General features: G+C 39.0%; 2 protein-coding genes across 2 annotated transcripts in view; one reads left to right on the forward strand and one right to left on the reverse strand.

The window, feature by feature from the left end:
• FGG (fibrinogen gamma chain) lies at positions 1 to 5,207 on the reverse strand. The gene is made up of 10 exons (XM_057419140.1): positions 5,052 to 5,207; positions 4,916 to 4,960; positions 4,302 to 4,485; positions 4,104 to 4,197; positions 3,018 to 3,148; positions 2,239 to 2,372; positions 1,920 to 2,104; positions 1,056 to 1,333; positions 563 to 732; positions 1 to 229 (listed from the first exon to the last, which is right to left on the reverse strand). Exons 1-10 carry the CDS (start codon positions 5,124 to 5,126, stop codon positions 215 to 217), a joined length of 1,311 nt encoding a protein of 436 aa, XP_057275123.1. The 5' UTR covers positions 5,127 to 5,207; the 3' UTR covers positions 1 to 214.
• Positions 5,208 to 12,771: 7,564 nt separating this feature from the next.
• LOC130604582 (uncharacterized) overlaps positions 12,772 to 25,389 on the forward strand; it is a 57,746-nt gene continuing 45,128 nt past the window's right edge. Inside the window, exons 1-8 of the mRNA XM_057419192.1 lie at positions 12,772 to 12,937; positions 13,260 to 13,360; positions 13,851 to 13,920; positions 14,787 to 14,917; positions 16,590 to 16,678; positions 19,490 to 19,589; positions 20,927 to 20,970; positions 21,983 to 22,060. Of these exons, the coding sequence (XP_057275175.1) occupies positions 12,772 to 12,937; positions 13,260 to 13,360; positions 13,851 to 13,920; positions 14,787 to 14,917; positions 16,590 to 16,678; positions 19,490 to 19,589; positions 20,927 to 20,970; positions 21,983 to 22,060 (779 nt within the window). The remainder of the gene's footprint in view (positions 12,938 to 13,259; positions 13,361 to 13,850; positions 13,921 to 14,786; positions 14,918 to 16,589; positions 16,679 to 19,489; positions 19,590 to 20,926; positions 20,971 to 21,982; positions 22,061 to 25,389) is intronic.

A 25,389-nucleotide genomic window follows, 5' to 3' on the forward strand; every position in this document is an offset into this window, starting at 1 on the left:
TTTTTTGTAATAATCAAAAATTTATTGAGAATTTGTACAGAAAAAAATAACCATGTACAAAGGTAAGCACTGCTCAGGGAAGAGGCTTGGGCATTTTACAGTCAACAGTGTTTTAAAGTCAAAACTGAATTCTTTAGTGTTAGGTAAGTTCAGTGCCTAAAAAGATAATAGATTTGTTCTCCCTGTTCAGACCAGTCTTTGTAGAATTGTCCCTTTATGAGTCTCCAACCTACAACAGAAAAAAAAGAAAGAGCATTTTAATGTTCTTCTAAAGAAAAAAGTACATAAAGCTATAATGACATGTTGATAGCATTCATACATATTTGAAGCACATGAAAGCAGGGAATTATTTCTGATCACAAGACTATACATTTAGTTATCTGTTAAAAGAGTCAGTGAGAATAAAATCAAAGTACAAATATTTCTGTGACAAAATGGGAATCAAAGCCAACTTCTCTAAGATGCAGTGGGATTAGCGCTTCAGCTTTCCACGCTCAGTGTTTGAAGTGATTAACTATGTTCTGTTGTCATATTAAATATTGCCTTAGCCCTGTGGTCTAACCTGTTTGGCACTACCCAAGTTGTGCTGCTGTCCGTCTACTGACAGTCTGTTGAATGGAATGATTTTCATTGCAGTTTTCTTCATGGAGTACCACCGGTCACGCCAGGTTGCCCAGGTAATACCATTGTCATATCCAGATGGACCAGCATCTTTTGATGTGTACACACCATCTGAAAAATACCAGTTGGAGCAAAACCATTAGTTGCTTTCTAGAATACTTAATGTGCCCATACATTTTTCTGGTACTAACACCTCCATGGCATCCCTGGGCATGCTAACAGGCCTTGTCCACTACCCTTCCTTGTTTCTGTCAGGACTGATTTTCCCACTCAGATGTGAGTTCCTACTGCTAGCGTTATCACCTATTGCAAAGAATGGGCTACCTCAGCTCTGGGAAATCCAGATGACAAAACATACTCAATGAAAGTGACCCATTTTTCTTTGTCACTGAAATGTGGTGTCCTGGATTACAGGTATTTAGGAGATACTTTACCTATATAATATTTGCCATTGAGGTGACCAGCATGACACCTATTCATCCACCATCCAGATCCATCTTGCTCAGCACAGTTGCCAGCAAAGTTATCATTGTCGTTATCATAGGTACTGAACCGCATGCCATTATGATAGGTAAAGGACTTGTCACTTGGATCATCTCCGAAATCAAAGCCATCAAAGGCATCCCCAGCTTCACCACCAATAAAGTAGGCATAAGTCAGTCGATACTTGTCTCCTTCACTTCCCACTTTGAATACAGCATAGTCAGCAGTGCTGTTAACAAAACAGAATGGTGAATATGAGAATGCTGCATTTCCAGTACATGAAAAAATGAAAAATACGTGTTAGAAATGCAGAAAAGGCATAATAGTGTCTGAAAGGAATTGGTTTTGCATGACTATGTGCCTCAGTTCAATGACACACATCCAATGAACTTTTGTGCTCCAGTATCAGAGATGTTTTCTGACTACTAGTCTTCAGTGATGTATGAATAATCTATGTTATATATACCCACATATATATATCTCCCAGGTTCATAATGCTAAGGCTTCCTTAGGTCATGAGGAAATTCTCGGTGGGAAGAAGGAGCTCATGTCTCATGTGAAGAAAGAAGAAACATCCTTTCTGCCAAAAAAACTAGGGCTGCCAGCACACGGCCTTCAGACACATACATTTGCATGCCAACAGGTCACATGTGGTGACTACTGTCACAGTGGTGAGTTCAGGAGCCAAAGCAGTGTCATATGCATGACAGCAGGTCTAAGGGCTCAGTATTTTTTCAGAAAGCTGCACAAATGGACACAGCAACAGGAGCAGTAGGCTTGAAGCTGTCATGTTTAGAAGCATCATGAGCACATACCTTTTTTTGCCACTCCAGTCCTCCAGTTCTATTCGTAAGGTGTATGGCAGAGTGGACTGCGTGGTTATTAAATGGATCTTTTCATTACCCAGCCAGAACTCCGTGGTGTCATCTGGAGACAGGTGTCCGAATCCTTCCTTGTACTGAACCCAATTTCTCCTGAAGTCCTCACTCCCGTCCAGTCTCTGGGAAAATAAACAAGCAAACAAGCAAGCAAAATAAAAAACCTCAGTAAAAAATATGTGCACCTGGTGTAGGTAAATAAAGACAGTGCTGATGCAATAAGCTTGCTTGTGGTAATAATACGTAAGTGGCATACCCTCTGTAATACTGTCCAGCCGTTGCCATATGAATCAATCTCACAGTAGACTAGGAATGACTGCTTGGCTTTTTGAGGCTTGATAAAGTAAAGACCACTTTTTCTGGCACCTTTATTTGCAATGTCTTGGCAATCTGAAGCAAAGATATTCAAAGGATCGTTATTTAACCTACAGCTCTATCCTCACATTTATTTGATATTGTAGCTTTCTTAGTAGAAGAAATATAACTAATCTAAACGTCATTGTTGCAAAGTTAGCTATTTAGTCCATATACTTTAATGCCATTTCTATAAGAAATCCTACTGAATGTCACAGGAGTTGTGTGAGATGAGGAGAAGTTTAGTCTCACATAGAAGTTGAGCAACTTAAATATAAAATACAGTCACTGCATTAATGCACTTTTGGAGCTAATGGAATAATTAAATTTTTTTTCAGATGACTCAGTAGAAATGTGATAATGGGTTATCTTCTCTTTGTCCTATGTCCATGAAAACCCTACTCAGGTCCCTCATGTTTAGCATACATTTGGGGATAATCACATTTTGGCCAAAAAGGCCAAAAGAACAAACAAGAACTCTGTCCCATCTGAATGCCTTGTTTGCAGAGCATCTACCTGGTGCTTATATTGATCTAAGCACTGTTTTCATAACTTGCAATTTTATTCATCTTTGCAGAAATCTGTGGCCCATAAGATTACAAATAACTCATTGCTGTTATGCCACCTGGCAATACTTGTAAGTGAACAAACCCTCGACCATACAAGAAGCATTTGGGGTACCTCTTCCAGTTGTCTCTTGTATTTCAGCTGTGTCTCTGCATGGCTCCTGACATTCTGACTCAAGCTGGGCAATCTTCTGTTTCAGCTGCGTGATTCTGTTGCTGTTCATTATATGTGCATCTGTCAACTGCCTAGACAGAGAGACATAAAAATGGCTTATTGTTTCAGCTGTTTCTGAATAAGTAATACACATGCCCATGCTTCACCTATGTAGCATGCTGCTACATACAGCCATGTAAAAGGGTCTGCTTCTATGAGCACTGATTAAATGTTGCAGAAACTAACCAAAACAGGAAAGCACACACTTAACCTTAAACTAAACTTAACCTGACTCTAATCTGCAAAACTCAAACCAGTAATTAATGTATGAATATTATGCTATGGAAAGTTTTTCTTTGTTCTCCAAAAGTCAATGCCAGCTCACATCATGGATGCATTTGTAAAACATAAATACTGTAAATAAACTGCTGCAAATGTCAGAATACCTAAACCATCTTTGATATAATGTTAAAAAGGTGGATATTTCTCTACTTTGAAATAAAAAAAAAATACCCTTAAGATTTAGAAAAGTTAATGATGTTTTTCAATTTTATTTTCAATATCAGTTTACAAAAGACTACCACTGAGTTTATAGCTGCTTATGATTTACATTGATGTACTGAGCTGATTTTCATGGTTGTATGCAGCAAAATTAGCTAGATATTAGTCAGGTTATATAAGCATTCCACACACTATGCTTTACAGCACAAACTCATAGAAATAAAATATCCAAAGGTCATGAAAAAGATTTTAGGACCAGCTGGCACAGCAAAAGAAATGTAAATAAAAATATCGCCAGGCTTCCTGACATTCTTATCTTGCACTTCTTGCACAATTAATGGCTTATGCAGATAGCGGGGAATGCAGTATGTGATCTTCATGCTCTTTCTGTGTCATACTAGGCAGCTACTAATGAAAGTGTGGGCACAATTGTCTACATGAGAACAAAACCACCTTCTGGGGGATCCTTAGCTGCACTTTATAAAAGAACAAAAAGAAAACAATGTGGATTGTCAAATGGTATAAAATAGAATGAAAGATACCTACTGTATAGTACTTTCATGAGTGAAAATTGTGTTTTCATATCTGATGATTTCTTCAATTATTTTCTTGGACTTCTTAGTGAAATCTTCAATTGAATCTGTAAAACAGAGGTATAAAATTATTGCAATTTGATGAATAAAAAACCCAACAAAGGTACATAAATTATATTTATCAGTTGTGTAGTTATTTTTATATTCTCACTTGGTAGGGTCTGCTTCTCTGGAGGGTAGAGGCTTTGAATGTGTTGAATCAAATGATCTGCTGTTACTGAGGAATTAGCAATTTCCCGCAAAATTCTCTCCATTTCCTGCAGTTCATTATCCATGGTAAGATGGTATTTATTAAAGAAATCTGCAATGCCACAGGTCGTTGGGCAGTAGCTACCCTAAAGAGGAAAGAATAATCATAGGCAATGTTTCAGGAGCAACAAAAGGAAAGCAGAGTATTTGGGCAGGGGAACTTTCGGGCACTGCTTACACAGACAATTGCGGATAACAAAGGGTAGGCATTCGCCACTTTGCTGTATTTGAATTTACAGAGGTGGTTTACTTCCACACCGTGTGCACACATAGCAGGAAAACAGTGCACGCTATTATTTGCACTGTATTCTAGATATATGCTTTCATCAATGGTGCAGCCTCCCCTGTGTTTTTACCAAGCATGTACTGCTATTAATAAGTAACAGGTTTAAGCACAGAGCATTTAATAGGTATTGAAAATAACAGTGAGGATCGGGTGATAACGGTAGTTCATAATCAGTGTAGGAAAACTCTAATTAGGCTTTTAAAATACAAGAAAATCGTTCAGGTACTTACAAATCGTTCATCTAATATGCAGCAGTTTTCTCTGGTAGCAATGTACTGAAGGGAAGAAAGAAGACCATTTCCAGTGAATTTTCTCCAACAGTGCTTTCTGTGCCAACACAGTTTTTAACACTGTCTCCTCACTTACCGCCACACTGGTAGAAAAGAGCAGGGAGAGGAGAGGCCCCAAGGCAGCCCAGTCCTGTAACCTCAGCACCATCATGTCTGCCCCACTGGGTGCCGACTGCTGCTCAGTGTAGTCGGCGCAGTCAGCAGCCGAAAGTGTCCTACCCAGCACAGGGCGGCAGTAGTTTAAGGCAGCAGGCTGGGGCTGGGGGCGGGCACCAGGAGGTGGCGGGAGGAGGTGGGGTAGGGATTGAGGTGGATTCCCAGAATTTGCACACTTCTCTTACTCCTCCCATTTTCAGAACCTGCTTCCCAGTTATCTGCTTGATCTCTGCTCCAGCCAGGAGGTCTCAGGGGAGGCAGGAAGGTGAGATGAGGCATGGAGATGCTACTTTTAGTAATATGAGCGTAAGGAAACGCACACATGGCACTGGGATGGTAGCTGGTAGAAGTTTCACTTAAACAGCACAAGGAAAAGCCACAGTAGTTACCTGAATTATGTGTAGCAACTGTTGATAGCCTGACAATAAATACTGTTTCGTGGTTACGTAGCACTTCCCTGACACAGAACTCAATGGCCTTTGTAAAGAGAATCAGCACTATTTTCCCTATCCTGCAGATGACAAAACTGAGGCACAGAAAGGTACGAAGTCATGTTAGGCAGTGGCACATCTGGAAAAGAAGCCTGTGGTATTTCTCAGAGACAATGAAAGTATGACTCTTCCTTACCCTTCAACACAAAGAGTCCATCTGAACGACTGTGGTCAAAGCTTCCTTGCTGGGGAACTAACGTTGTCAGTGCCTGCCTTATGCGATACACCTACAAAACTGGTGACTGGCTCTGTCTTCTACTTTGGCCTTTATCCCAAATAAATTATTTCATGTATGTGCCTCTGCTTGCTATCTGTATTATAGCATTAATAGCTTTAACTGCATGCCCTGCACCTGATCTTTAGGCTGTTGCTTCTCCAGTGAAATCCTCATTTGTGTCCGTACAGTATCATCTGTGATGAGACAATGTTGAATGAAGCTTTTGACTTCAATACATCATGCTTAAGGATCCAGCCACATACTACTATAAGAAAACCTGAGCATTTATGATGCCAAAAATCAAATTCATGTGACACTTATGTGAAACTGAAGCACTGTTCATGGGAGAGCCAGCTTTCCAGTAACTCTACTGATGACCAGTGAGTTAGCTGCCACACTGCCAAAAGTCCTTTCCAATGGATGGCCAATGGTAGAAGTTTGTCCTTCCAAATCTGGCATTAATCCACTTGCCCACTTCAAAGAGTCATGTGCAGAATCTGCTTCTGTTGTCCTTACTGACACAAATAGGACACAGCTCCACCTTTCACATGGTTAGCCCTGTTTCCTAAAGAGTGAAAATAAAGTAAATACAACTGCCTAAAAGTCTACCTGCTCTTGTGTCTTCTATTGTTTCATTAGTGCTGTTAACATGTTAATCTCCTTGCCACTGCTGCTCACATACTGAGCTTGCTTTGCTGCTTCACTGGCTGCAGGTCATGACATGGGATCCAGAGAGTCCTGAAGGTGGGTGTGCACTGCCAGGATTCCCTTAGATGACAATATAGCACGAGTATGTCGCTGGTATGAACTTTGTATACTGACTGGCCAAGCTCCAAGCACAGATGTACACTCAAGAGTGCAGACAGGCACGTAATGTTCATGATATGACGGGTGAACCAGGTAACACAATCCAAGTACCCTTCATCCTTTAACAGATTAAAGAATACACCCTTTCCTTTTGTCACTAACAGCAGTTCGTACAGGCTTGAAACAATTTCAGAAGAATATCTGGTAACAGAATAAGGAAAAATTTTTCTTGCATTCCTAGGCAGGAATTTCAGGAGTCAGAAAAGATTACAACATTCAACACTGGCGGTAATACCTTAGTTAATCTTGACATTAAATGCCTAACATTTTACAATTAAAACATGAAAATGGCTGTAATCAAATAATTTCAATGTATAAGTAGAGTTTAACTGTTCTAGACAATTAGCTAGTTCAGTGGGTAAAACAAAAGGATCATTATGCCTGCAAATAGGTTAGGAATTGGAAAACTGAATTTTCAGTGAGATACTTGTGCTACACAAAATTGTTACTACATATATTTACATGCATGAAGGAATCGATAAATTTTGAATAAAGCAAAAACATTGCTTTACTGTATAAAATACCTGTACACCGCATTTATAAGTGTTGCATAGCTGTATTTCTGGTTGCAAACACTTGTACTTCTTAGCAGAAGATGTAAATATTTAAACCTCAGGAAATTTTTGTTTGCTTTACTGATTACATGATCATGATTTAGCCTTGAATAATTAATCCCTTCCTATATTTGCTTCCTTTTCTTCAAAAGTTTTACCTTGCATGACTTAGAAATAAATTGTTCCTGCTTTTCATTCAGTTGGAAAACCAGGTATTCTTAGTGGAATGACTATGTAGTATTTTTCCTCCCTTACATGTAATTTTGTCTTGGATTGCCCTGGCTGCAAAGGAGCTGACCCATTTACCAAACAAATGTGCTAGAGACCTAGTTGTACCCTGAGACGTGTCCAACGTAATTTGACTGCATTGATTTTCTGAACAGCTTTTTCTTTCCAGTAAGTCTATTTGCTAATTTGGTAACAAATGAGGAACAACTCGTGTAGCACAGGTGAAAAGAAGAGTTCTCAGTCAGTTTACTCTTTTCCTTCAACTTATTTTTGAGCAGATAGGAAAGGTGAATCATTATTTGTTTAAAAAGAGCTTTCTCCAACTCAATTTTAGTTAGTATTTTTGTCAAACAGCCACTGGGAGACTATCCAACACCTTCCCATTATTCATAGTAAATCTTCCCTCAGAAATACAAATCAGAAATATGCTTGTGTTTGTTTAGTTCCTGAGTATTAGTTCCAGAGTATTCTCATGTCTGTCTCGGAAAAATAAGTGTTCTTTAAATTATGACTCGTACATACATGCCTTAACAATCTAACTTGAAAACTCAGTTGCGACATTTCAGAAATACTTTAGTGATACATTTTAACATTTCCCAGTGGATTTTATTATTGTTTTAACTGAAGATCTTCGCTTTTTTTTTTTCTCCCCAGATGCTCCAGAAGTTGATTTTCTTATTTAAAAATAAATACCAAAAGTAAAAGTTGAAAAATTCCCAATAGTAAATACTGAAAAAAATTGTCTCCATTGCAGTCTATCACTAATAAGCATCACCCTGCTTGTACAACTAATAAGCTATAAGCTATACAGATTAGTGGGCAAAATTCCCTTTGCTAGGTCAGTCAATGAGTGAGTCATAATTAGGATGAGAAATAGAGACGAGAAAAAAGCAGTCTAGTGTTGAAGTTATGTTGCTGGTGTGCTAAACAAACAACTGCAGGAAAGTGAAAATGAAAAAAAAAAAGTTTTGTAACTCACCTTTCTCTTTCAATATGAAAAACTTGGGCAAAAGTGAAATCACAACATTCTTGGCAAATGGCCAAAATAGTCCATTCTGTGCAACAGATTTCCTTCTCACCCCTCCTGAAGTGAAATGCCTGGAGGATTTGTGAGTCAGCAAAAATCAGTTGCTCTGCGTGGGAGATGCTTTAATTTCTTTTTCACCTGTGACAGCAGTACAGACATTCTCTATAATTCTGTTTAAATACAGGCTGGAAATAATTCATTCTTTGAAAACTGAGTGAGGAAAAAACAAATTTTTATATTTCATCTCAGCCAGAAGCTTCAATTTTGAAAGAATTTATGGGATACGCTGCTGCATGCAAACCATGAATGCAGAAGAGATGCTTTCACTCACTTTAGAGTGTATTCTTACATAACCATGGGATACTATAGTTTCTTAAACCTAAGCATGGATATTACACTGATGCATGACTGCTGAAAGTCATCTAGTTTGTTAGTAATGTTCTTGTGGTAATTTTTCCCATCACTTTTTGTACATAATATAGGAACATAAAAGACTGTTGGATTTCTGCAAAGAATAACCAAGGGGTGTTTATGCAGCTAATGCATCATCAGTTCAATACATAGTTCTTATTTTGATTTTGAATATTATTACAGATTTTCAAAAATAGTTAACAATTAAAAAGGTCAAAAATCAAGGCACCTCATCATTAACATACTTCTGAAAATACCTCATGTCCATAAGCCGGATGTTTGATGGTTTGGATGAGATATTATCTTATGTTATAAAAATCATATAATGTTTTTGTTTAGTCCTTGCTTACTTTCATACGTCAAAGACTTTATTTATATTTCATCCAAATCTTAAGGAACTAAGAGAGAACATATCTCTAAACACAACAGAAATAGGATATAAAGGAACAAAATCAATATAGCTCAGAAGATTACATTTTTGTTGATTTGTCACAGCTGAGGTTTTCCTGAGTCCCAGAGCATAGGATGTTAAACTTCAACATGCTAAACATCTACTAAAATACTATAAAGCCCCAAACCAGGTGTTGTGATGAGTTAAACATCATTATTGAGCTTTGAGTTGTTTGTGCCTTAAATAGCAGTATTAGATGCAACATGGCAAATTCTCTCCCTTTACTGATTTACAGAGATCATTTTCAACTGTTGATTCACTTAGAAAAGGTTGGCTTTCAGACCGTCTGCAAAAGAGAGATTGCAATGTATACTTTACCTTGAGGGCAAGAGCAGTGAACTCCATTTGTTAAACAGAGATACACTAATTTGTGGGAATGAGATAAGTAATAAATTCAAATATTTGCTGAATATTTTGTAATTAGTTGAGAGGACAGACCCTCAATAAACAGAGCCTATTCAGGCCAGTAAAATCCTGGCATGTGAAATACGTTTCTTGTACGTTTTTTAAGCAGTTAAAGGAAGCCTGACTGTCAGAAAAATCCTAGAGAAATTATGCACAATGTATTTGCTTTGTTAAAATGCACTCTTTGTTGTCTTCCCTGACTTCCAGGATTATCTCAGAACACTATTAATTCAGGATGATATTAGTAGAAGAATGAATTTCACATTTCTTTTACACATCATGTGTGCTCCATGCTGGTGCACAAATCTGTTTACAGGGAGGGAAGCACGGGCCTATGTTTGAAACATCAACGGCACTAGCATGATAAAAGTAAATTGAAGTATTTACAGTCACTGAAGGAAACTGGATCTTGGATTCACCAACATTTGACCCTTGAACAATACTCTTTGCTGTTTTGCTTTTTTCCTACTCTGAAGCTTTTTTTTTTTCTCCAGTATGAAAATTTAAGCCATAATTTATGAGATTTATGAGAAGAATTCAGAATCTTGCTTACTCAAAAGCTACACATTAAACAATGGATTCCTATTATGTGACAGAATTACAGCATCTATTATTATTGACCTATGTCCCCTTGTAGGCCACAAATACAGTCAAGTGTTTTAGTAGTACTTCCGATATGAATTTCACATAGGCTTGTCATTGACTGTAGTTTCTTCTTCTGGGTTTCATCAATAACCACACAGTGCCACCTAATGTCCTCAAAGAGCAACAAACCGTTTCTAAAATCTCACCGGAAGCCCACAGTCTCAGAATTAAGACTTGATGGTGACAGAACGTTGTTTCCTGAGCCTACCTGGTAAAGAGCCTCTAAATAATTTTGCCTCTGTTTTCATCAATACAACCCTAGCCTAACGGATGAAATGATAGGGTCTGAGCTAATTATTAGTGCTCAAAATGGAATGATGATGATGATGATGAAAACTCACAGTCTTTAAGAAAATAATTTGTCTAATCAAATGGAAGGAATAGAGAAACTGTATAAATTACTCTTGCCAGTAAAATGGATTATTTTGTTGGAGCCTCAACCTTCTTATCGACAAGTCTAAATTGTGTAAGAAACAAACTGATGGGGGAACCAACAGAATACAGTCTTTGACCCCTCCATCTCTTCAGTGCACCATTGCAAATAATGGAAACAATATGGAAACAATCCTAAACCCTTTCCTTGTGTTTTTGGTAGATCAACTAAGAAGTGTTGGCACAGTTTAAGCCACAACAAATAATTCTATCCCAGCTGAAACAACGACAGTTGTGTATTAGTATTTTATGCACGTTAGATATTAATTTTCTCACACACATGTAAACATCATTTTCAAACCTTCTAAAATTGCATTTAAGGCTCCCTAAGACCTTAAAATGGTTTCTGACAAAGCAAGACCCAGCCCTTCACAGAACAAATGGCAGTTGCTGGCAAACCAGGCTACAAAAATTTTTGAAAGTTAAAAGAATAAAGCACCCTCTAGATTCCGAAACTGTTCTGCCAGTGAACACAGGTGCAGGTGAATACTTATATCGTAATATAGATAAAATGCATTTGTTCATCCAGGGCGAAATGGTCACATTTGACTCTAAATAGTGCAGACGGCACAGGGGATGCTGGGAGCAGATGATACTTCGTGGGGCAACTTGCCGGCGAAGCGGGTGCGGCTCGTGTTGAAACACAGCCACCTACTGGCCTCTGGTCCGCACTGTTTATGTCGCCTAGGCTTCTCGTATCCAGAAACTCAGTTTTGGAGCACGAAATCTTGTCCCAGCCCATTTCAGCAGGAGCTTTACTTATATTCATGGGGTATAAATTATGATGTTCATTCGTGATTGGCATTTATTTTGGCTATGCTTAAGCACAGATGTGAATGAGGACTGCAGCATGTTGGTTATGGAGCCTCAGCCAAGGTAAACGGCATTTTATTTTCACTACTGGATTTGAGATCATTTGAAGACTTGCTATGGATTAGCCATGTTTCCTCCTATGTTACAGTAAGTTGGATCTTCAATACACATTGCAATGTATTCCGATGTGCATCGTAACACACATGGAAGCCACTTATAATTTAACTACAGAAAGCATGTGCCAGGAAACCTGTGCCAGTGTTTTACCACCCTCTGTGTAAAAATTTTTCTTCCTCACATCCAGCCTGAATCTCCCCTCTTTTTTAGTTTAAAACCATTACCCCTCATCCTATTGCAACAGGCCCTGCTGAAAAGCCTCTCTCCATAATAAGCCTTTCCTCATAATATACAGTGTGTTCAAAGACAGCTCTCCAATGCAGACCACAGGACTGCGAAATTGTTCCTCCCCAAATACTGGGGAATTTGCTGCTTTGGTGACATTTACCTCTCACTAGAAATACAGTCTGGGACCTGCAAAACCCTTCCTGTCGAAACTGAGACATGTACTCCCACAGAAAGCCTTATTTTTAAATAAACACATCTTTTATCTACGGGAGAAGGAGGTAGCGTCATTAAAATTTCATACCCAGACTGACATTACTGTAGCCCTAAATGGGGTTTCCACTTTATGGTTAACCCCACACTCCAAACGTGGAGCTCCAGAAGTGGCACGGGTGCCCTTGCCAACCCTGAGCACCTCCGTGATGCAGCAGCCCCAAACCTGCCTGCCATGGATCCACGTCTGGCATGGGACAGAATAAAACCAAAAGCCAGATGCCCCGTTTAGGCACATGCTGCCTGGAGCCACCGCAGCCGTTCAGCATCGGCCGGCCCGAGCGGGAGCTCCCCAACTCCTGCCATTCTTTCCATCAAGATCGGGTTTATAAGCCTTCCCCAGTCACCCCGCCTGCCCCCTGTGCGACCCCAGCAATCTATCAGCTCGCTTCCGCGCGTTGGGCTGGGCCGCTCTGCGGGGCGGGACCGGGCCTCAGCCAAGGGCGGTGCCGCTGAGCCCCGAGGTCGCTCGGCCGCCATCGCCATGAGCTGTACCGCGCTGCTGGGGCTTAGGGGACAGCGGTTGTTGAGGGCCGTCGCCCGCCCTCCCCGCTGGAGCAGGCGGCGCAGCACCGGCTGCGAGCCCCCGGCGGGAGCCGCGGTGCGCATCGGCTGCGCTTCGGGCTTCTGGGGAGACACGACGATAGCGGGTAGGTATAAGCACGGGGCCAGGGAGGCAGCTGCCCGCGGGGGTTGCGGGGAGAGCCGGCTGGGCGGTGGGGGCTGTCGGTGGGGCACGGAGGCCTGGCGAGGCCCGCGGCAGGGCGGGCGGCGGCTACTAGCGCCGCAAACAGCCCCGTTGCGTAAGCGCCCGGTCAGGGCTGCCGCTGCACGCCCGGGCGGGGCGGGCTGCCCGCATGGCAGCCGCCGAGAGCAGGGGTGGGCCGGCTCGGCGCGCCCCGCCTCAGTGCTATCCCGCGGCCGGGCCGGGAAACCGCGATGCTCACGGCCGGTTCTTCCCTGCCCCGCCAGTGCCGCAGCTGCTGTACGGAGGGAAGCTGGATTTCCTCGTCTTCGATTATCTCTCGGAGATTACCATGTCGTTGCTGGCGGCTGCCAAAGCCCGGTCTCCCGTAAGTAGCTGCGCCTCAGTCCCGGACTGCCCGACTTAGCTCTGGCGAGAAGCCGGGCTGGGTAGTGAAGCTCCACGTTGATGCGAGGGCTCCCGTGCCTCCGAGCTCTCCTCCGATGCGGGTGATACTCCGGGTCTGCTTAGGACATGTCAGGTTATGGGGACACGTTTGCTTTTGCGTACTTGTTACTTAAATGTATTCATCTCATAGAATCATACAATGGTTTGGGTTGGAAGGGACCTTACGCATAATCTAGGTCCAAGCCCCCTGCCGTGGTCAGGGGCACCTCCCGCTAGACCAGGTAGCTCGAAGCCCCATAGAGCTTGGCCGTTATTTTTACATATTCTGTTTCACCTAGTAGAAGTGATCACGTCCTTTTCCATAGCATTATCCAAACATCTTGAGACCTAGTTGTTCTTCCCTCTTAACCAGGGAAGGGGATGGGGTTGACTTAATCATAACCGATGGTTACAGCTTTTAATTATTTCAGGTTTTAGGTTGCACTCCAGATTTTGTCTCTGCTGCCATGGCTCCCTATATAAAAGATGTTCACAGGAAAGGTATGCTACTCTTCGTGTGAGTTTGTATGTTAATTCAGTTCACTTTTTTAGGTGAGTTTTGTGTTGTTTCTGTTACTATAAATGGATAGTTTTTACCCCAGTGTTTTGCTGTCCTCTAGGAATAATACTTTAACCATCAGCAAAAACCTGTCATAATAGATGTGAAGTGCAGTCTGATGGTGATGTTTAAATTTGATTAATTTGAAATGCTTGTTATAAATGTATACATACATCTCCATATATTTCTTACTGTAGCTTTAATTTTTGAATGGAAGATCACTTTGCAGGTCTTTGTTAAAACATCAGAGCTAGACATTTTCAATGCAGTGTAGAAGTTTTTGAGCCTTCCCATATAATTGTAGAATATATTTTCTGATTACTTTCTCCTCTGTTTACATTAGTATGTCTATACAGCTTTCTGAGCTTGAGAGGAGAAAGGGAATCACGTCGAAGTACCTAGTACCTTGCTAACACAGTCTGGAGTTTCTAAGAGGTAGATGAGTATTTCTGCTAAAATGCAGTTGTTTGAAGAGCAAGGGTTCTTGAATGACTGGTGTCAAATACTGTTTCTGTAGAAGTTGTTTTGATACTGTCTGCCTCATCATGTATGTGTTTGTGGTCAGTTTCTCCTTCCGTGTGTAAAGGAAAGGTGGGAAGTGTCTGTAACAATTACTTTTCTGTGAACTATTCTGCATTGACTTATTCTGATCCTTTGACAGATTAAGTGGGGTACATATGTTAACATGATTTTAGTACTCTATTAGATGTCTGATGGTACCTTGCTTGTGTTCCAGCCTGCTTTTTAAAGTTTTTTAAATATAAGTGATTGTTGATGCTGCTGCACTTGATGTTTCTTTTTTGTTTAGGTGTTCGTGTCATCAGTAACGCTGGTGGAGTTAATCCGCTAGCTTGTGCAGCTGCCCTTCAGGAGGTGGCAAAGAAAGCAGATGTTGATTTGAAAATAGCTGTTGTTGCTGGAGATGATTTAATGAGTGAGGTATTGTACTTTGTCTTAAGGCGTAGTAGCACTGTGAAAATTAGTCTATATAGCTTGAAGGTGGCATTTACTGTCCTATAGGAACTTATTTTGTGTATCTTTATGCAGTAGTCTCCTACCATTAAAGGCATCTAAAAATTATTGCTTCATTTTTTGTGCATGAAAACAATTCATGGCACATCTATGTTTAGTGTGTGTAGGGGGTGAATTTTATGACTGGGTCTGGTGCTTATCTTTTTTAAGTGAACTGAGTGTGATCTAAGGGTTGCTTACTCTTCAGGAGAAGCTAGGGTGTTACTTACTGTTTCTGCCTAAACTAAATAATCCTGACTGTTAAAATCTCTTGGACTGAAATGTGATGTAGTTACCACATATTCAAATGTTCATCTCTTCTAGCCGTTTTTAGTAATTTACAGGCATTTCCTGATGTCATTTTGTTTATAGGTAGCAATTTCTGTTTCCAAGTAATTAATTTATGGCTGGTAAGGTAATGTTAAGTGGGAGTATTGAAACTGTAACATTAAACAAACAAACAAAACTTGAAAGATGAAATATATAGGTTTTTTGAATTAAAGGATGGTGCTTTATGTATAAACTCTGGTTCTGCAAAAAGCATTGGCCATACCTGAAAAGATATTGTGAAAACAGTTTACACGTTGATAATGGTTAAGAGGAGATAGGTTTGTGCTGTGGTTAGATCTCTGCTTTTAACTTGGAAAATTATTTATCTGTGTAGGCTCTGTTCCTCCTTGCATGCTATTGAATGTGGAAGATGGTCAAGTAAGATTCTTTATTTGCAAATTATGTGCAGTGCTTGGACTTCCTTTCAAGGAACTTCTGTCCTACTAAGATCTCTTTAGCATTCATGGTCCAGAATTTCATTACTGGCATGACAGTGAAATAGTAATTATTTGAGCTTGGCACAGACATTTCTGATCTGAGATGATTTTTCTATTGTGAGTACATAACTTACAGGAACAAAAAGAGACAGCATTTACTGTCTAGATAACTCTTACTGTTGATACCAGACATCATAAATAAAATGAGGAAATGTTACTTGTGGTTTGGAGGATTTCAGTAGAATACCAAAATAATTCAACATGGATTTTTTTTTTTTCCACACTCTAGTTTCCCCCTGTAACTAGCATTATCTGCTGAGTCTATGCAGTCACTGGCCCCTTGAGCCACTGGTTTCCCAAGCTACCAATACATGGTCAAAAATGCCCTCCTCCCCTACCTACATACCTCTCTGGAAACACAATGTATTCCAGGTATGACCTGGAGCTGCAGAATTAGCCATGTTTTCTGGACACGCCACCACTGCTGTTATGGCAGACAAATTTCTATTTTCAGGGTTTGATTTATACAGTTCTACAGCAATTAAAGATAGTTTTAAAGCCCAGGGAGTATACAAGTTCATTTCAGTTATCATCTGTGAATAAACTAGGATTCTTCAAAGACTGGTTTATTTTAATGTGTGCTGGAAAACTGTGGTTAAAAGTGTGTCTCAGGGTTTTAGCCATTCAGCTGATTTGTGTTGTTGCTAATTTTAATGATTGTATGTTGCTCAGAGTTGCTATGAAGTAGACCTGTTGTCTGATACTAATAAAAGGCTTGGAGCAGGTAACTACAAAATGCTCATTGGTGTGGTGTTCTGTTTGTTTTCTGACAGAAGGAGAACTTAAAAGGAGCTGGTATCACTGATATAGACAGTGGCAAGCAATTTCCAGAGAGCATTCATAGCATGAATGCGTATCTTGGGTGAGTTATTTCACAAGTTGTTTTTATTATGGAAAAATACTTTTTACACATTGGCTACAACCACCTACTATGTGAGGTTCACATCTGTGTTATTCAGGCAACCAGAAAAAATTTTCTTTGTAACTTGTAAGTAAGCTTTTAATTTAGAACCTTACCAGGTTCTGAAAAGAACTGAGAAATGGGGCAATCATAGTATCATAGAATACCAGTTTGGAAGGGACCTCAGGGATCACCTGGTCCATTCTTTCTAGGCAAAGCATGACCTAGACTAGGTGTCCCAGCACCCTGTCCAGCTGAATCTTGAAAATGTCCAGCTGGGGAATCCATCACTTCCCTGGGGAGATTATTCCAATGGCTAATTGTTCTCATTGTGGAAATTCTTCTCTTGTGCCCAGCCAGAATCTCCCCAGCAATAACTTCTGCCCATTAGCCTTTGTATTTTACATGTGATTACTTGTAAAAAGGGAGTCTCTATCTTTGTAGTCACTCTTGAAATAGTGGAACATGGTGGTAAGGCCTGTCATGAGCTGCCTTTTCTCTAAGCTGAGCAAACTCGGCTGTCTTGGCCACTGCTTGTGCAGCAGGCTTCCCAGTCCTTTCATAGTCCTTGTAGTTTTCTCTGGACCTTCTTCAGCCTGTCCATGTTTTTTTTAGTACAACAGGGGCTAAAACTGAACATAGTATTATAGATGTGGCCTGACAAGTTTGAAGTGGCATGATGACTTCTTTGTCTTTGCTGGTGATGCCCTGTGGTCAGGTGTTCCCAAAAAGCCAGAATCTCTCCCAGTTGATGATCCTGGTGATCCTGGTTTTGCATCCTCCATGTCATGTATGTGATGCCTGCTGTTTTTCTGTTCGGCGTTTTTCTGGAGTCTGCACACAGTAGCTCCTCTTTTACATTAATGTTCATGGAAAAACTGCCGTGCTCTGTCTCTTACTATCATTGCATTTTTAAAACACATCACTGGTACATAACAGGGTATGTCTGTACCTGAACCAGCATATATTTTAATTTGTAAAATAAAGCCTTTTAGTAGATGAGTCTTTTTAAATTCTTCAGCATTTTCTGTTGTAGCTGGATTTTCTGTTTGTTAAACTTTGACTTGCATCATTTGCAGATCATGGGTAACAACATGAAATCAAATAAATAATGTTTAAGATTTGTAATTGTGAGAAAGCATTCATTCCGATTCTGGTGGTTTATGATTTATTAGAGATTAAAAAAGCAATGTAAATTGAAGCAGAGAGGACAAAAGCAGGCTAGTATGAGGATGAGGTATTTTAAAAATCCATTACCTCTGGTTCGTTAACAGATTCTAGAACATTGGACTTGCGGTCTTGGTTTTCTAATAAAACCAGTATTTCTTTATGGGCCCCTTAAACTCAGTTGCACTGACACATAACACTATTACCAGCCTCTTAAATGGGTTGTTTCTGAAGTTACAGTTTTCTTTGATAGCATCAGCAGTGGATGCTTATTCGTAAACCAAATAATAGATTTATATATAGGCACCTGTAAAACAAGTCAACATCAGAGTGAATTGGGTACAACCTGTAAGGTCTGTAGATAGTTCACTCTTCATTCCCTGATACTGATGATGTTTTGATTCTTGATTCAAGTATGTAAACTCCCAGTGAAATTTTTCAGATGGATATCAGTCCTGAAGGGTTTCTTTTGTCTCTCCTGATTTGGGCTATTAGGAGTTCTGTGGACTAAGCTCGCATGCATTTTTAACAGTAAGAACCAAACAGCTGTATTTACTGCTTTCTAAAGGTAGTTATGCAGTTTTTCCTCAGTGTCCTGTATGTATACAGAAACCCCATTTGGTTTTTTTACCTATGAGGGTTACTTAATGCTGTGCCCAGAGGTATAAATTGTTTCTGTGTGCTGTATATTTGCTTGTTGTTTTAGCTAGTATCCTTTGGTTCAGGTAGTATTGGAAAAACAAATCCAAAACCAAGCCACTGTACTTAATGCTTACATTACTAAGAACTTCTGTGTCTTCTAAATTACCTCTTGACAAAAACAGGGCTATGTCTATAGAAACTGTGGAAAAACACTGCACTTGGTTTTGTTCTTTGAGGCCCATGGTTTATGTGGTTTGTGTCTTCAAGCTGCCTATTTGATGAAGAATAGAAGGGTCCAGCAGATATCATGGGTTTAGAAGCCAGGAGCCATGCACTCTGGTCAAAGCTTGCTCCCTAAAGTATATAAACTTGAGCAGTTCACCTGGGTGAATATTTTCAAGCCTGACAAATTTTAACTGCGCTGACTCCTACCTGAAGAATCTGGAAAATCTGTGGTCTTGAGTTTCTTCAGAAATAATGATTGCACAGTGATTTTTCTTTGAAGTTGGTTGATATTGCAAGTTGTAAAAACACGGAAATTCATCTGGAGGGTTTAAAATCGGAGCGGAAAGACACCAAGCTTTCTCTGTGAAGAATATTGGGGTTTTTTATATACTCATTTACAAATGAAGTGAGTAATGAATCTCTGAAAAACAGTATTTTCTCTTACTGATGATAGAAGTGGTCCTCTATGCACTGTGTTCAGGACAGTTTCTGTGAGCATTATGTGTTTTGATTATGCCATTTAGGTACCTGTATTTGATAAGGTATTCTGATATTTGCTTTTTAAAATAATCTTGGTGTATGTACGAAATGACAAATTGATTTTACTGATTTCCCACAGGATTTTTTAAGTGATTTTTATCCTGTGTATGGCAGGAAACTGATGTTTGGTTTTGTTTTTTTTTTTAAATAATCATTAAAAAAATGAAGTATTTGCTGTTTTGTTTTTTTCATCTCTAGAGCAAGGCCAATAAGCAGAGCTCTTGACCTTGGAGCTGATATTGTTGTGACAGGTAGATGTGTCGACAGTGGGATTGTATTAGGACCGCTCATTCATTCTGTAAGTACAAGTTAATTCCCATATAGGGAACTTAATTGAATGAATATTCAACAATCATTGTCAGCCAGTTTTTGTCCATTATTAAAATGCAGATACTAAATTAAAAATAGTACGCACCTTAATTATTTTTTTCCTGACATGCATGAAAAGTTGCCAGTTTTCACTTCTAAACTTACAGCAGGAATGTTTATGAACTTGACTATCATGAAGCTGGATTTGGTGAAGCTAAGAATCTTGCCATGTTTCACCAGCATTTCACTACTTAACTTTCCCCCTTTTAAAATTTGATGTGTGAGGTTAAGAAAAACTGTGTTTTTCTTTACCACAAGATGGCGATAGTAGAGCTCACTTTGTTTTTTCTTGGGAGGCGCATCAGGTGGTCTGAAACACTGGTCTCTTTTTAGTGGGTAAACAGTATTATTTTAAGTAGTTGAATTTCAGTGCAACATTTATAAAATTTTTTGAATTTCATTAAATTATAGAAGTAGTATATGTGGTTTTCTGAAGTATTTTAGATAGGTTATACATTTCTGTGAATGACCACACACTGTGAAATATGCAAGCTTAGTTTTGGTGCACATTAAGAAAAATAAAACACGGTATACATTAATGTCTGGTTACAAACATCCTTTCTAAAACTTCATACTCTCCTGACTTCCTCCATATCCAATACTGCCTAATCTAGAATTAAACTTTCCCATTTGTAGTTGCCATTGTGTGTGGTTATTTTATTCCTAGCTATTTACATTCTTAAAATAGCTGTCAGTGTGTTTTATCTACTCCAGAGGAGCCTTATCTAACTTACTGAAAGATTTTAGGGAGTCTTCTGCCATAGTCTAAATAAGAAACAATGAATATATTGCTTGCATTGTGTTTAACTTGGGGGAAAAATAATTTCTAGTTAAACAGAAAACATATTTCCAGTTATTAAGGATGACTGGTAGTACTTCAGTAAGTGATAATCTTCAAAAACTGAAAATCTGTACTGGTCTGTTTCCATGACACCAAATAGATGCTAGACTTTTAAAATTCTGAGTCATGCAAATTTTTAATAATATTTCACTTCCAGTTTGTTTAAAGAATGTGTTGACTATAAGAAATTATATTTGTGTATTAGTAAGAGGAAAACTGAAATACATCAGAGCTCTTTTACAAACTTACTGTATAGCAACTCAAATCCACTTAACAGCCTCTGCCAGTTATTGTTCTTTAGATTTCTGCAATTAAGTAAAAACATGTCCAATGCATTGTCACTCAAAGCAGTGAACATACTATATGCAGTTTTCTGTACTGTATGAAATGTCTCTGTATTTAACAGTTTTGTATTTTTCTTCTAGTTTGGCTGGAATAGGGATGAATTTGACTTGCTTGCTGCGGGAAGGTAAGTGATATAGGAAGAAATGGGTAAATTTATATTTCGTAGCAAAATGTCAGGATAACAAACTTTTTAATCTGTGATTTTGCATGTTATTATTGAAATTATTTATTTAAATGTTTTTGTTAGGTTTTGGGTTCTTTTGTAAGGCTCGTTTAATACTGTTGCTTGGAATTGAAATTACAGAAACTTCATTTTGGAATCAACTTAAAATACAAAATGAGGAAAGGAGTGAATGATTTTATTTAAACAGCTTAACTTTCTCTTCCTCTCCATTTTGTGTCAAGAGGTGAAACCTTACAGTGTAGATCAGCAATTCCCAGCTTTTTCTGTTTGCCATCACTGTTGGTAGTTGAGATGGTAGCAGCTCTTATCCTCAGAGATGCATAGTGATTCAGTCAGAGATCAGCATCGTTGTATGGTTTTGCAGAAGCTCAGTGTCAGTACTCCATTTGCAAACCCTAGTTGTAAGCCCTAAGGTTAGGAATCTGGTGCAAAAAGCATGGGGTAAAATTCTGTCACCTAGTTTAATATTCTGTGTAATCTGACTGTGTTGAAGTCTATAAAAATGAGTGTCTGCATAGGTACCTGAGTATGCCTAGTAATAATATGATTGGATCTCCTTTTCCATGAGAATAAATGTGGAGAGAAACTTTGTCTCCGCTGAATTGGGGATGATAGATAAGGATTTTCCCTCTAATTCTGTTGAGTGTTTGTGGGCTATCACAATTAGAGATTTGAAAATCATAGTACGTAATCATAATACATTCTGTCCTTCACATTTGAAGTGAGATCTTTTATTTCTTGATTTAAAAATGGGCTGTGCATATTTAGATAAGCTTGTAAGTGTTCGTATTTCCCTGGAAGTTAATTTGATTCTTCATGTAGAAGTTATTCCTTTCAACTCTTCTTACACTCATCTTTCAGAATCCCTTGTTATTACTATTATATTTTTAAAGCTGGATTTGTGAAACTTGATTTTACAGAATACTTAGTTATTTGAATGTCATTTTCCCAGCCTTGCAGGTCATCTCATTGAATGTGGTGCTCAATGTACAGGTGGAATATTCACTGATTGGCATGCGGTACCAGACTGGTACGTAATTGTGACATCAGCATGTATGTCTGTAGGGGACCAAAGATGAGGTTTCCTACTGTATGTGTTGTGATAACTGCTTCTACTTTATTCTTTTGGAGGAAGCAAGATGGGCCTCTTGATATTTTTCCATCTTAATGTTAACTTTTCTGTGGTCTGTTCTCCCTGTTGCAGTTTTCCTTTCTGGCCAACTGGGGGCTTGCTTTGTTAACTTAAGCAGATGATTTGAAAAAATTATATCACTTTGATTTTTTTTTTTAACTGTTTTTTTCCTTTATCATCTGCTCTTTTGAAAGATTTGTTATTGGCTCTTATGTATTATTGTAATGGGACAAACAATATGCATCAGTCATCAGCTAGAACAGTTGCCTACTGTTCAGTCACGAATTTTATGTAATTTCTTTGATAGAGATGAATGTATACCACAGTCTTCTCTTGCTGTATGATGTAGCTCAATACATTTCTGGAGATCACAAGTCCTTTCAAAAAGTTACGTATCTTGTGTTCAGTCTTACTGAATTGGATTTTCACACAGGTAGGTCCTTCTGCCTGCTAAGGAAGGACTTAATGTAGCCTCCTTTTGACCAACTTGTTTTTAAGAGCAGCTTAAAATAGGGAATATATTTTAGGTAGGATGAGTGATTCTGGCTGCAGTTTATCCCTGTTGTCACTGGGATAAGAGAGAAGAATCTTGTCCTGTGCCATGTCACATAAAAGGCAGTGCTGCTTTTACATGGCTGAGGAGAGTGCTGAAGAGCAGTGGGAGGAATGCAGGAGAGAAGTGTGGTTTTAATCCTGTGTGTTCTTGCTCCTAATGTCACTCTGGGATGAAGGCCACTGGGAGCAACCTGTAGTCCAGGTGAATGAACCAGCAGGACATTGGGCCCTTCAATCTGAAGAGCTGCTCTCCTGAGTAGTTCCTTAGGGCTGCCAAGATTTTTTTCTTCTTGTAGTGACTGTTTCAGATTGAGTGTGATCCTGAAAGGTGCATTCTGCTCTTCTGAGTTCCTGAACACTGCTGATGTATAGGTGAAAGGTCAGACCATTTCTTTTCACTTACTGTCAGGCTAGTAGCCCTGAACAAGCTGGACTTACTGTTGTATTTAGTAGGAGGTCACATGAGAGAGTTTACAGTAACAAGACAGTGTTCAGTTTGGAAATTTGTGAGTGCTAATTTTATTCCTATTCTGTTGTATTTCCTGATGACTTAACTATGCTGTATTATTTTTAAGGATTTTTCTTTGAGAAATGGCAGTCTGGTTTGGGAAAAAAAGAAAAAAAGGAAGTTTGAGTTTATTAAGCTATGAGCTACTGGTGTAGCTCATAAAAATTAGGGTGTACCTAATTTTATAGACAAGTGTACATACCTTGGATATGCTTACCTAATACCTGTGGGGGTATATGTAAAAATCATGTAACTGTATCTAAAATCATAGTAGTCTTGTGGCTTAGAGCTGACTGGTCCTAGCTTGTATAGCTGCTAAACAATATAGAAGGTCAGCACCTAATACGGGTCTGTTACCTTGTCCCATTGCATCCTTCTGAACTATGCATGATTGTAACTGTGCTAATATAACAGTAATTTATTTACTTTCAGGTTGCCTACTAAAGAATTAATCATGGTGCTTTAAAACTAGTGGGTTTGTTTGCAAATTCAATAAGTCTTAAGCATTTAGTTGATGAAATTTTTGAAATAAAAGCAGGTTGTGTGTCAGCCTGTGTGATAAACTCGTGAATCTAGTCAAAACTAAACTAACATGTGAGCTTTAATTTTATATTTGGAGAGGCAGAGTAGATGACTGACTAAAGTGGGCTTGTAGTCCAGCACATCCACTTAGGAGGGGAGGAGATCTGTTAGAACTTTGCTGTTCTCCCCCACCCCAATAAATAGATACTATATTTAAGCCCAAATGCATGAAGAGGAAATACAAAAGCTTTTGGTCTATACTAAACTGCATTTTCCATCCAATAGCTTAATAGTAACCTATTGACTCCTTAAGTTAAAGAAACTTGATGGCATGTTTTTTTTTTATTAGACAGTCTGAATCTTTTATCAATGCATGCAGATAATGCGTTGTGTAATAATGCACATTAATAATACAGTAATTTGTAGTCTTAATGCCCAAAACATGCAATATTTGCTGCCACCAGCATCAGTTGTATTGCCAGTAGGTCAGCAGAGCTCTGACAGAGTTTGCAGAAGTTACTTCAGTATGCTGTATTAATGATTTCTCCCTCATTTAGGAAAAGCTACATTTTTAGCAGTCTCCTGAAAGTAAGTGTATATAGTTTAGATCTCAATAAATCATAGCGTCTGTGATACATAATGTTAATTCCAGATCAGCCCAACGAAGTCATTAAATGCGGGGGAAGAAGCAAAGTCAAATCTCTGTTAGTCGTTAAGAGTGCCTTTCAAATATAAATTTCCCACTGCTGTGAGTGTGTTCATGCAGCCAAGACTACTTACCATTCAGCTCTGCAAATGTTTTCTGGACCTTTACACTAGAGCTTAAGAGAACCTTTCACAGTATTTATGCTGTTCTCTGGTGGCTAAACACAAGAGGTCAGTCTGTCTTTTTGTCACATCTTACTGCAGAGTGTAGGTTTGGTTATGATTGGACTCGGGTCATATTTAGACTCTCTTTGGATTTTATTTCTCCCCAAGAACAGTAGTGTACATTGCTGTTCTGTGTTTGGCTGCTGAAAGAGGTGTAAGTTTACTGTAAAGAAGCACTGATGGGTGTGAGTTCTTTTAACTTGTAAACAAAAAAGGAAGCATTTATCCAATTTTAGGCTTATAAACCTTATCTGTCTATTGTTTATGTATAAGCAAAAATAATCAGCTGGGTAAACAAGAGCACTTTAAATTAAACCAAGTAAAGCTAGGCAAATCAGAGTCAGAGCTCAAATTCCATGCATATATTATCATGTCTTTAGGAGTATTGAGGCACTGGATTAGACCCACTTCATTCATCCACCTTAGTTTTTTAGTTTTATGGGAGTTTGTTTGTTTAAGAAATTTTCTCGAAATGGTTGATGCATACCACTTCTGGGAACTTAATTCCACTGCAAAAAGGTGCTTTAAGCCTCAGTAATGTTCATGTGGGTATATAGTGGCCATTGAATGATTAGCTGTTAAAACTTCTTTCTTTTTGTCTTGTTAAAGTAAGCTTTTAATGTAAAACAAGTAAAGTATATGTTCCAACTTGTGACTCTCCAAGTTACTTTAGTTAATAGAAGCCAAACTTAATTGGTTTCTGTCTGCTTAACTGAGGCACTGGGATTTTTAAATTGTGCTGGCAGTATCTCCTGAATGTATTTGACTTAAA

The sequence above is a fragment of the Pezoporus wallicus genome, unplaced genomic scaffold, assembly GCF_028554395.1.
Source record: "Pezoporus wallicus isolate ANWC-B61680 ecotype Strahan unplaced genomic scaffold, APGP_CSIRO_Pwel_v1 contig_2384, whole genome shotgun sequence".
NCBI lineage: Eukaryota > Metazoa > Chordata > Aves > Psittaciformes > Psittacidae > Pezoporus > Pezoporus wallicus.